This window comes from Aquarana catesbeiana, linkage group LG07 (genome assembly GCF_042186555.1).
Source record: "Aquarana catesbeiana isolate 2022-GZ linkage group LG07, ASM4218655v1, whole genome shotgun sequence".
NCBI lineage: Eukaryota > Metazoa > Chordata > Amphibia > Anura > Ranidae > Aquarana > Aquarana catesbeiana.
The window spans coordinates 37,573,243-37,586,013 of NC_133330.1; the positions used below are offsets into that span (position 1 = coordinate 37,573,243).

The window sequence follows — 12,771 nt, forward strand, 5'->3', positions numbered from 1 at the left end:
TTGCAGGCGCTATTTTTAGCGCAATAACGCCTGCAAACCGCCCCATTGTGAAAGGGGTCTTAGCCAAAGTGTTACTAAACCCACAACAGTAAAATCAGTCTCTATATGCAGTAAAGCATGTTTGTTATACTCACTGTAGAACCTAAGGGGTTAATCCTCCGCATTGTGTAAAATGCTGTTTAATCCCGCCTTCCCTGACCCTCCCCTTCTTCCACTGTCCCCAATCCATCTCCTGATAAGACTGAGCCTTTGGCGTCACTCTGCACATGCTCAGTTTGGTGCGTATTGCTAGAGAGTTTTTTTCTTCTTGGGAGGGTGCATGTTATCAGCCCAGGGCCAATCAGCACTGTACAGACAGAGGATCAGGGGTCCTGCATCCTCATAGGACAATCAGAGTAGAATAAAAACTCCTCCTACAAGCTTTAACCAGACACTGATAGAAGTCACAAGACTGCTATATACTGCTGATGAGAAAAGGTATTTATCAGTTTATATTTACTAAAATAATTGCATTTCCATGTTCTGTATACTGTGGGAGACCAGATATACGGAATGCAGGTTCTGGGCTTAGTAACACTTTAAGGTCAATATAAATATAGGATTTCAGCTACTAGTTCTATTTAAAACCACTTGACAAAACATGTAACCATTAGGTTTATTTTTATTTTTTTAATCTGCCTGGAGTTCAGTTTTAAATGCAAATTAAAGTAATGAATATGGTCTAAAAAGATTGCTTTAAGTCAGCAGAGGCCTTTTTTTAAAGTGCATCTCTAACCAAAACTTCTCTTTAGAATGGGATAGAGTGGGGAAGGGTTAGAACCTCTGCTAGGTCTTTCCACTCATCTGTGACCCCCCACAGGGAAAGAACAGCCCTTGTTGTGTCCTGGCGACCATTGTCATGGGGCCAAAAAGTAGTTTGAAATCCAAAATTTTACAATTGTCACCAGAACAGGATCAGAGAAAATCTAATGGGGGCAGCTTTTCTGGTAAAAACTTATTGGGGGATTTTCCCTCACTTTGGGGAGATTCTCTCCTAGTTCCTGTGCCCCCTGGGTAGGAAGTGAAGGAACACAGACCAAAAAAAAAAAATATAAGAAGTTTAGCTGGAGACACACTTTATTAAAAAGGACAATGTGCAAAGTGTAGTAAATCCAATTTTACTGATCCGTCATACATAAAACTAAAATCTGACTACAATGGGTTACTATCCTCTTACATCTGCTCTTCTATACATATCATTGACTCAGCCGGTACTCACGTGTAAGAACAGGTTCTGATGAAGCAACCATTCCCCAACATGTCACATACAGGTGCTGGCACAGTGACCCAATTAGTAGGTTTAGCCTTACATTTCCCAGAAATTGTAGGCAATAAATGAGCCAAAGATTGTCTGCTTCTTTCTGAGCCTATTCAGTTTTGCTTTCCAACAGTATATCTTTACCCACCTATGTAACTCAACTGAGCATACAATTTAAAAAAAAAAATGCATAAGAGAAGGGAGGGACGGGGCCAAGCTTGACTTTTTCAGAAGTCAAGATCCGCACACAACTTCAGCTGCCTATATTTCTGCACCTACTGATTGTAGTGACAAGTATTTTTGCAACAATTAGACTTCTGCTTATGAATTCGTTCATTTGTACATATGCTCAGTTAGAATTACCCAGATCACTTTAAATAAGGCATGAAAAAGGAAATCAGTCTGGCACACAGCATTCAACAAGCAGAGGCTTTTTTGGGCATATCAAAAATAAATCAAATTTCATTTAAAAACAAAAGAGAGATAGCTTTGCAACAGTGATTTTTGCATTGCAGTGGTTGCAATTAAAAAAAAAAAAAAAGGAAAAAAAAAACAAAACTTCATGTTAAAAACATTTCCATCTCTTGACCGTCATGGTTCTTCCCGGAGGAATTGTCATATTCCCCATAAAAACCGTACAACTTGAAATTACAAGGAACAGCATGTGGCACATCCAGAATCTGGATTGGGCTCCGTGGATTGTCTTATATGGCTTTTGTGACCACAATTAAAAATGCATTTTCGGTTCTGTGGCTCCCCCCCCCCAATTGTGCAGTTCTGTCATACTATAGTACTAGGGCCACGGAGACCCACGCCTCGTGCAAATTGTTCCAGAAGGCCGCTGATGGCTCCTGATGGGCTCGGGGACACAGTCTTTAGGCCAATGGCGGTGTTGTAGGCAGAGAGAAAGATGGACTTCACAGCCTCCAGTCGTGACGCCCTTTCGGACTGTGCCGACAGCCTGCAGGAAAAAGTTGCGATTAGTTAAGACAAGCGCAAAAAAACCCCCCACAAAAACACAAAAAAAAAAAAACCACAACACATACACACCATAGCATATTGATTTAGGAGAAGACATTGTTCAACAATAGAGATGTTGCAACACTAAAGAGGTTCTACAGAAAAAAAAAAGTGAAAAGCTTTGCGTTTATATTGTTAGGGGATTATACAGCCCTTGGTCATTCCTTTCAACGATGGCAAATAAGCTGCCCCTACAAAACTAGTTAATCTCTGCCTGGCTGGTTATAAAGGCCTAGGCCTTATACAGCCCTCTGCAGTCTCTAAAACCCAGGTTCACCTTTTGGGATAAATACATTTTATAAATTTTATCTCTAAATAAATATTATATATATATATAAAAAAAATTGAAAATATATAAAAATTAAAGAAAAAAAAAAAAAAAAAATAATAATAATATATATATATATATATATATATATATATATATATATAATTACAAGAAGTATTGGGACGCCTGCCTTTACACGCACATGAACTTTAATATTGCCCCATTCTTAGTCCGTAGGGTTCAATATTGAGTTGCTCCACCCTTTGCAGCTATAACAGCTTCAACTCTTCTGGGAAGGCTGTCCACAAGGTTTAGGAGTGTGTCTATGGGAATGTTTGACCATTCTTCCAGATGCACATTTGTGAGGCCAGGCACTGATGTTGGATGAGAAAGCTCAGCCTGAGCTCTGAGGAAGAAGGGATGATCCCTTTGAAACGCGTCAGCTGGCAGTGACCCCTATGAGTTCCTTTGTGATCTCTGGAATCTCTGGAGAGCTCCGTTCATCATAGCCTATATGCTGCTAGTCGATGACTTTTTACATTGTGAGATCTTCTATGACTGTTTGTGAGTAGTTTCTTTTATCGCTTTAAATAAATTTACATCCAAAAGGATAATGCACATGGCTGGTGCGCCCTTTCTTTCCTTTTTTCGTTGGCCATCTCACCCTACTCTGCTCTGTCCCTCCAGCACTCCCTGGAGTCCTGAGCTATGGAAGGGGTGGAAGCGACTCACTCCGGCGTGCCGAGAGGCTGAGCCAACTGCCGATCAAGCATCTAGGTAGAGCCTGACAATATGCTCAGGAGCCTGGAGCAGCTCTGACATCAGGCGACAGCAAGCTCCAGCTGTCCGCTGATTCTGGGTCGCAGGAGTGCAAAAGTTAAGTGCACTCCTGTGACCCAAGAGAGAAGTATGGCAAAAAAAAAAAAAAAAAAAAGCTTTGGAGAATTTCAGTCCCTGGTAGTGCAACTGACGCAATCAACTAGTGGCAAGGCGCTGTCAAAATATCTCTGGGATAAAGTTGTAGACAGGCAAGTCAGGAGATAGATACAAAGAAATTGAAAAGCGAAGTCTATTATTAGGTGGAAGGTATTTGGTACAACACAGACACTCCCCGGATCAGGACGTCGATCCAAACTGGATGAAAGAGCCAGGAGGAAACTGGTCAGAGAGGCTACCAAGAGACCTACAGCAACTCTGAAGCAGTTGCAAGAATTTATGACAAAGAGTGGTCATTGTGTCCATGTGACAACAAGATCACAAATTCTTCACAAACGTGGCTTAAATGCAAGAAAAAAGCTGCTCCACAAGAATGTCCACATACAGTCACCACTAAGCTTTACCAAAACACACCTTGAAGATTCCAAGCTACATGGAAAAAGGTGTTCTGGTCCGAGGACAATAAAATTGATTTTGCCCCTAACACTAAATGATATGTCTGGCAGAAATCCAATACATAAAATCTATGAGGTTGCGCCAATTTGAAACAAATCCTCTGGTAATTTGAAAAAAAAAAAGTGCAGTGTGCAATAAAACAGTTAAACTTGTGATAATGTGAAAAGTCCTTGTAAATACAGTTCATAATGAATCTTTTATACATCTTCGTAAAAGATCACCCCCTTATGTCTGTATTTTATTGAACCACCTTTTGCTTTAATTACAGGCTTTAGTCTGTTGGGATATGTCTCTACTAACTTTGCACATCTAGGACTTTGCAATATTTGCCCACTCTTTGCAGAACTGTTCAAATTGTTAAATTTGATTGTGACTGTTTGTGGACTACAGTCTTCAAGTCATTCCACAGATTTTCAATGGGCTTTAAGTCTAGGCTCTGAGGACATTCACCTTTTACTCCTTCAATCACTGTGTGGTCATTTTTGCTGTGCGCTTTGGGTCATTGTCCTGTTGGATGGTAAACCTTCCCATGGACAATTTTCAAAAACCCCAATGAAAGGTTTACCATTTTTGTAATTGTCCATAGTCAGGTTTTAAGCACTATGGTGTGAAATGTGTGAAGTGTTCTATTATTGCTGCGGTTAGACCCCTTCACACTGAGGCGCTTTTCAGGCGCTTTCACGCTAAAAAAAGCGCCCGAAATGCTCACAAAAAACTATTTCCATTAAAATCAATTAATGTTTTCACACTGGGGCAGTGGGCGGGCAGGGTGGTGAAAAAACACCCCTCTCCATTGAAATGAATGGAAAGCTCTTCAAAAGCACCTGAAAAGCTCTTCAAAAGCGCTCAAATGTTTTACTGGCAGTTTAGAAGCACCTCAGTGTGAAAGGGGCCTTAGTTCTTTAACAAACATTCTGATTTATGAATGTTCTAAATTGGGACCCTTATTGTATTCATGCCATGCTATCAGCCAGGCAAGGCTGTGATGATAGGTGAATACGGCCCACATTCCCATCAACCACTGCCTTGGTTTCATATGGCATAGGAGAGCCACGTCCACACACACTTAAACCGCCTCATTCTCAGACTGTATCAAAAGCAAGTCAAATGCAAAGAACATACAACCAATTAAAGAAAAATAAAAAAAGCTTGTACCTTGGCTCACTGTTTTAAGTAAATAGCTAAAGTTTTAAAGCGGATTTCCGTCGAAAAAAAAAAGTAATTAAAAAAGTCAGCAGCTGCGCATACTGCAGCTGCTGACTCTTAATAATCGGCCACTCACCTGTCCCAGGGTCCAGCGATGCAGGGGGAATGGAGCACCGCTCATCATTCCCCATTCTCTCTGCGGCGCCGGCATTGTGACTGTGGGTGCCCGGCACGCACGAGCCGCACGCTGTGACTGGCCGGGCAATCATCTGGGACTTGTGACGTGTCCCAGATGATTGCCGAGAGGGATGGGGGAGTGGTGAACTTCCTTCCGGCGCCGCGGTGCCCTGGGAGGAAGTGGGAGCTGCAACCCTCTAAAAAGAGGGTTTCTGCACCCCCCCCCCACCCCCCCAAAAAATGACATGCCAAAATGTGGCATGTCAGGGTCACCTTCCTTTAAAGTGGAAGTTCCATTTTTGGGTAGAACTCCGATTTAAGTTCTAGAATCCAATCAATACATGGAACCACAGGAACGTTTCCTTGACACATAACAATGAAGGGGCTACATCCTCCTATCAGGTATAGGATGGTGGGAAGACATCTGGCTGGAAGGAGGACAGTCAGGTTTCAGACACTTGTACAGTGAGCAGCTGAGGACAGGCACGAGCACTAACCGCTCAATCACCGCAAGTTACACAATGCCAGGTCCGTGGGGAAGCTGCTAGCCAAGCACACTTTCCTAAATTGCGAGATTGCTGACAATCACTCAAATGCCAGGTGCCTATTTTTAGTGGCAGCTGTTCCCGGTGCTCTCCAGCTGTCCACACTATGCATGTTTGAGCAGCTATACGCCAAGAGGGAGAACAAAGGAAAAAAATGCTCCTGTATTGCAAAGCGGTGCAAAGGGAGGCTTTTCAATATTTGTCCATTTTAACTCATTGTTTGCAGTAGCTAAAAGTATAAAGAGTATAAAGTTAGTTTTGGCCCCTTCTCCTAACCCAGTGATGGCGAACCTTGGACCCCCAGATGTTTTGGAACTACATGATGCTCAACTACAATGCAGAGTGCATGAGCATCATGAGAAATGCAGTTCCAAAACATCTTGAGTGCCAAGGTCCGCCATCACTGTCCCATCCCATTCATGATCATGACATTTTTGTCTTTCGGCACTGCATCACTTTAAGGAAACCTTTCAGAGAAGGCTTATAGGGATCCATTACTGACCTGCTTCTAAAATGCTAGCCTTTTTAAACAAACCTTTCAAAAACATATCACGAACTAATGCAAAACGGATAGGCTTCACATTCAATGCCACCAAGCAAAGTCACACATAATGTATTCTTACATCTTCCCCGATTTTGGTTATCTTTAAGCTGGCCATACATGGATTCAAATTTGACCAGTGCGGCAGGGACCAGCGGAATTTCGATCCACGTGTGGCAATTGCAATTTTACACAAGTTGACATCTTTTGTTCAACAGCCCTGGTGGATAAAAGCCACTGAATCAGTGGCTGCAGTACTCATCTGTGTATTCTGACAGCGCAAGTCCCTGCCCTCAAGGAGCTTACAATCTAAGGTTCCAATGCATACACTTGCTAGGGCCAATTTAGACAGGAGCCAATTAACCTACCAGCATGTCTTTGGAGTGTGGTAGGAAACCGGGAGTACCCGGAGGAAACCCATGAAGGCACAAGGAGAACATGCAAACTTAGTCAATAATTATTATAAAAAAAAGAAAAAAAAAAAAAAAAAAAGCTAGCATCTGGGCTGGTATGGGGATTCCTTGAACAATTAACCACTCCCTGCCCGCAGTACGTCATGATGTCCTTGACTTTCAGTGGGGATATGCGAATGATGCCTGCAGCTGCAGGCATCATTCAGATATTCTTTTCTGCCGGCGATTCTGTGCACTGTAAGAATGATCATAGCGGCAGTTCCAGCGCTTGAATGTTCTTACAGGCGACGGAAGGGCTCCACCCGTCCACCCTCTGGTGTTTCTCTGGGGTCTCCCGTGCCATCAGGGACCCAGAAAAAGAATCTGCCGCCGCCGGATGAAGAACATACAGATTTCTGGTGACCACATGGTCACCAGTCATCTCTTTACCTGTTGGAGGCCCGGGCGCGACGTTATGACATCATGTCCGGGCATGTCAACAAAGCGGTGATCTCGGCTGGGAAACATCAGATCTGTTTTTTTTTTTTTAAAGATCTGATGCTTTCCAGCCTGGAGGGGATATGTGGGGTCTTATAAACCCCATATCTCTCCATAAAGAGGACCTGTCACACACCATTCCTATTACAAGGGATGTTTACATTCCTTGTAAATAGGAATAAAAGTGATCAAAAAAAAAAAAAAAAAAGTTTAAGGAATCCCGTCCCCGTATGTTCACGCACAGAAGCGAACACATGCGAGTCCCACCCACATATGTAAACGCCATGCAAACCACACATGTGAGGTATCGCCGCATGTGTTAGAGCGAGAGCAACAATTCTAGCACTAGACCTTCTCTGCCACTCTAAACATGCAACCTGTAAAAAAAAAAAAAAAAATTAAAAGCGTCGCCTATGGAGATTTTTAAGTACTGAAGTTTGGCGCCCTTCCACGAGTATGCTCAATTTTAAAGAGTGACATGTTGGGCATCTATTTACTCGGCGTAACATCATCTTTCACATTCTACAAAAAAAAAAAAAAAAAATGGCCACCTTTACTGTTTCGTTCTAAAAGAAAACAAAAAAAAAAACCACATTTGAAAAATTGTTGCAACAATCTGCTAAAAGACCATATATAAAATGTTTGGGGGTCAGTTACCCTTTAACTGCTACAGGGTCTGGATGAATATCTGAGAGATGGCTACCAACAGGCCTTGAGAACGACAGCCCAGACCTCAAATTAAAAAAAATAAATAGATTTACAGTTTAAACTTCCAAAGGATTCTGTCTTGCAATTTGCACACATTTTCCACACAGTTCGACCAGACTGGTGACACGTTGTTCCTAATTAAGGCAATTTATTTTCTTGTTTCAGCAGTTCAGCTACCTATATCATCTACCCCCCCCCCCCCCCAGCCTCCTCTGGAGTTTGAATCACTATTATCACCTCTGTCCAGTGAGCTGACTCAGGCAGCATTAATGTGTATGTCAAGACAACACCTTTCATTTAAATTTGGGGGTGGGGAAGAGTTAGAACCCCATATTTGTGGTCTTAGCTGGTGCTCTGATAGATAGAAATACCATCTCTACAGCATTGAAGTTGTATCAAAATCAGACCAAAGTAGAAAAGGTTCCTGCACTAAAGTCAGAGCAATTTGTGTTGGATCAGTTAAGACGGCTCTCATAAGGAAACATTTGACATGTCACGAGACTTGTGCTTGCAAGCTGGATCTAATGTCACACCAGTGTGAACCAAGCCTAAGGGGTTGATTTACTAAAACTGGAGTGTGCAAAATGTGGTGCAGCTCCACACAGAAGCCAATCAAGCTTCCAGTAGTTTTTTTTGGAAAAGCTTAAAGTGATTGTAAAGGCTCGTTTTTTTTTTTAAAAAAATCCACAAACATGTTATACTTAACTCCTCTGTGCAGTTGGTTTTGCACAGATCAGCCTGGATCCTCCTCTTCTTGGGTCCCTCTTTGCTGCTCCTGGCCCCTCCCTCCTTTGAGTGCCCCTCAGCCAGCAGTTTGCTACAGAGGGCACACAAGCAGAGTCAGAGCTTCTTGTATTTATTCAGACACAGAGCTCAGACCTGGCCCCACCCCATTTCCCCTGATTGGCTGACTGACTTTGATTGACAGCCGCGGGAGCCAATGGCGCTGCTGCTCTCAGCCAATCAGGAGGAGTGTCCTGGGTGGCTGAGGGGATTATTGACATTGCTGGAGAGAGAAGGGACTCAGGTAGGTAATTAGGGGGGTGCTACACAGAAGGTTTTTTATCTTAATGCATAGAATGCATTAAGATAAAGAAAAACCTTCAGCTTTTACAACTTCTTTAATTGAACAAGCCAAAGTTAAAAGCCAATTGGCTACCATACTCAGCCACACCAGATTTTGCACTCTCCTGTTTTAGTAAACCAATCCCTTTATAAGCGAGGAGAAACCCCTCAAAACGAAGTCCAAAAAACCAAACAAGTGACCCATTTCTTCCTCATTCTACCACAAATTTATGGACTGCATTCCCATTTCTTGTACGAAGAGGGGGAAAAAAAATCTCCCTAGTTGGATTGTTGCTCCAACAATCACCTTCATTCTAGATCTTTAATGCGCTGTATTTTTTTTTTTTTTAGAAGGCTGTAGGCTAGCATTATTTATCCTATTTCCTCTGAACCCAAGTCATCCTGGGCTCACTTCAGCTTATGACTGGACAGTAAAGGAGGAAGAGAAAAAGCAACAGAGGTGGACTCACTGTTCCGCTTCTATCAGCATGCTTATCATAATTGCATCCTTTCACCCCAGCTCTGCTGTACATGGTCTTCAAAGAGGCGGATACCAGGTGAAACGTGGGTACTTACACGGTTTGCATTTAAAAAAAAAAAAAAAAAAATACAATTTGCTGCTCTATTCAGGATTGCAGAGATGCACGAATTTGTATATTTTAGATCTGCCTACGGTTCAGCTTTAAAACTTAAAGACAACCTTGCTGTACAAACTGCTTTAGATTTATCATGTAGTAGAAGGGCCTACCTGGACAACCGATTAATTCATTTCCAAATAAGAAAGACCCTTACACTACATTTTTGATAACTCTAAATACATTTTTACAAGCAGTCTAACATGTTCAGAGACTTTAGCTGTGACATCTTCATAATTTCTACACTTGCCAAAGCTGTTTTAATTGAGGGTCCCACAGTCCAAATTAAGATTTTTAAAATTTATTTTATACCATGTTGATGGCAGAAGCTACAGCTAGGAGATCTCACTGCTAGAGTCTCCAAGAAATTGCATAAGATGGGAGAACCCACCATCTAGAACTATTGTTCTTTTTATTATTAATTGAGACCAGGGGTCTCCAAACTTTCTAAACACTGGGCCAGTTTACTGCCCTTCAGACTTTAGGAGGGCCAGACTGTGGCCAATGGGAGTAGAGAAGGTCCCAACGTCAGTGTTAAAAAACAATGCCCCATTTTTGGTGTCAGTGGGAGGAATTGTGTCCCATCATTGGTGTCGTTGGGCCTCATTGCTGTTTCATTGGAAGAAATTGTGCCCCATCATTGGTGTTGTTGTGAGAAATTGTGCCCCATCATTGGGAGGAATTGTGTTCCACCATTGGTGTCCTTGGGCCCCATCGCTGGTCTCATTGGGAGGCACTGTGTCCCATCATTGGGCTCCATTGATGGTGTCATTGTGAGTAATTTTGCCCCATTATTGGTGTTATTTTCGAAAAATTGTGTCCCATCGTTGGTGTCATTGGGAGGAATTGTGTCCCTTCATTTGGCATCATTGGGAAAATTTGTGCCCCATTATTGGTGTCATTGGAGGAATTGTGCCCCATCGGTGTTAGTGAGTGGAATTATGCCCCTTCATTGCTGTGAGTGGGGGGAATTGTTGGTACCAGTGCATGAAATTGTGCCCCAAGGGGCCGCATCTGGCCCCCGGGCCACAGTTTGGAGACCACTGAAATAGACCCTTTATTGAGCTGCTGAAAATGGATTATGAGAAATCTTTTGGGTACCAGACCCACAGGGGGAGTTTATGGCTAATTCCAGTAAATTTTTCTAAACCCACACCCTAGCGTATCAAAACTTCATTTGTAGTGACAGTACCATCAGTCCCGCCTGCTGCTGGCGAACTGAGCACCTGACAACCTACATCCACTTACAGGCCATTGTTAGACTTCTCGTCTGTGAAGCTGAAGGGTAGGAAGGGTCCGGCACTCAGGATACCATGGTCATTAACACTCCCACCCTCCGATACCATCTGCCAGCTGCCATAGTCTGTAGATACGGATGATCCGGGCAACGAAAGGTCCGCTGATCTGCGGCGAAGAGAAAGAGGGAAGACCGTGCAATGAGTGTCTTCTACAGCTAAAAATATTAAGACGGCCCCCTCCATGTCTCTTGAGGTGCCATATGTTGATAGCTGCTCATCAGGAGGGAGCCAGGGAGGAGGAGCGGCCAGCCATTGCCCTCTCTCAGATTTAAGCAAATCAATGCCAAGCCTAGAAGCATGCAACACCAGCACCCAAAGTGAAAAGACTCAACCAAATTATTTTTGTTATGGTTAACCAGAACCAGAGCAGAGGCTGCAAGCAAGTCAGAAAGTTAGAAGTACTGCAGGAGATTTGTGCTTGGAAAAAAAAAAAAAAAAAAAGACATGGAAAAACTGGCGGGTGTGTGGAAGAATTGCTGCATGCTTTCTTTCTAAAAGAGTTAAACAATTTCAAAAAGGGCAGGCATGACTTCAGCTGATTTTAACCTGTTAGCTACTAGAAGAAATGGTTTTACAACCTGAAAAGAGACAGGGGAAAGTAGCAAAGGACTGAATAGGCATGGGGAAGACATATGAGAAGAAAGAGGGGAAGCAAAAGGAAAGGGTGCACGCAAAGAAACCAAAAAGTGGAAAAGGTGCGCAATAAAGGAATGAAAGAAGGAGAAAGGAGGAAGGAGGAAGGAGAACAAAAACAAGAACAAAAAGAACAAGAACAAGAAGAACAAGAAGAACAAGAAGAACAAGAACAAGAAGAACAAGAAGAACAAGAAGAACAAGAACAAGAAGAACAAGAAGAACAAGAACAACAAGAACAAGAAGAACAAGAAGAACAAGAACAAGAAGAACAAGAAGAACAAGAACAAGAAGAACAAGAAGAACAAGAACAAGAAGAACAAGAAGAACAAGAACAAGAAGAACAAGAACAAGAACAAGAAGAACAAGAACAAGAACAAGAACAAGAAGAACAAGAACAAGAAGAACAAGAACAAGAAGAACAAGAACAAGAACAAGAAGAACAAGAACAAGAACAAGAAGAACAAGAACAAGAAGAACAAGAAGAACAAGAACAAGAAGAACAAGAAGAACAAGAACAAGAAGAACAAGAAGAACAAGAACAAGAAGAACAAGAAGAACAAGAACAAGAAGAACAAGAACAAGAACAAGAAGAACAAGAACAAGAACAAGAACAAGAAGAACAAGAACAAGAAGAACAAGAACAAGAAGAACAAGAACAAGAACAAGAAGAACAAGAACAAGAACAAGAAGAACAAGAACAAGAAGAACAAGAAGAACAAGAACAAGAAGAACAAAAACAAGAAGAACAAAAACAAGAAGAACAAAAACAAGAAGAACAAAAACAAGAAGAACAAAAACAAGAAGAACAAAAACAAGAAGAACAAGAAAAAGAAAAAGAAGAAGAAGAAGAAGAACAAGAAGAAGAAGAAGAAGAAGAAGAAGAAGAACAAGAAGAAGAAGAAGAAGAAGAAGAAGAAGAAGAAGAAGAAGAAGAACAAGAAGAAGAAGAAGAAGAACAAGAAGAAGAAGAAGAAGAAGAAGAAGAAGAACAAGAAGAAGAAGAAGAAGAAGAAGAAGAAGAAGAAGAAGAAGAAGAAGAAGAAGAAGAAGAAGAAGAAGAACAAGAAGAAGAAGAAGAAGAACAAGAAGAAGAAGAAGAAGAAGAACAAGAAGAAGAACAAGAAGAAGAACAAGAACAAGAAGAAGAAGAAGA

The 12,771-nt window shown here is 41.9% G+C and overlaps 1 protein-coding gene across 4 annotated transcripts in view; it reads right to left on the minus strand.

Moving 5' to 3' along the window:
- Positions 1–643: 643 nt before the first annotated feature.
- MTMR14 (myotubularin related protein 14) overlaps positions 644–12,771 on the minus strand; it is an 83,350-nt gene continuing 71,222 nt past the window's right edge. For 2 of the 4 annotated variants that reach the window (XM_073591996.1, XM_073591995.1), the window contains exons 18-19: positions 10,933–11,088; positions 644–2,258 (exon numbers count right to left, since the gene is read on the minus strand). In XM_073591996.1, coding sequence (XP_073448097.1) covers positions 2,078–2,258; positions 10,933–11,088 — 337 coding nt within the window. In that variant the 3' untranslated portion in view covers positions 644–2,077. The remainder of the gene's footprint in view (positions 2,259–10,932; positions 11,089–12,771) is intronic. The other 2 variants (XM_073591998.1, XM_073591997.1) reach the window with 1 other exon arrangement.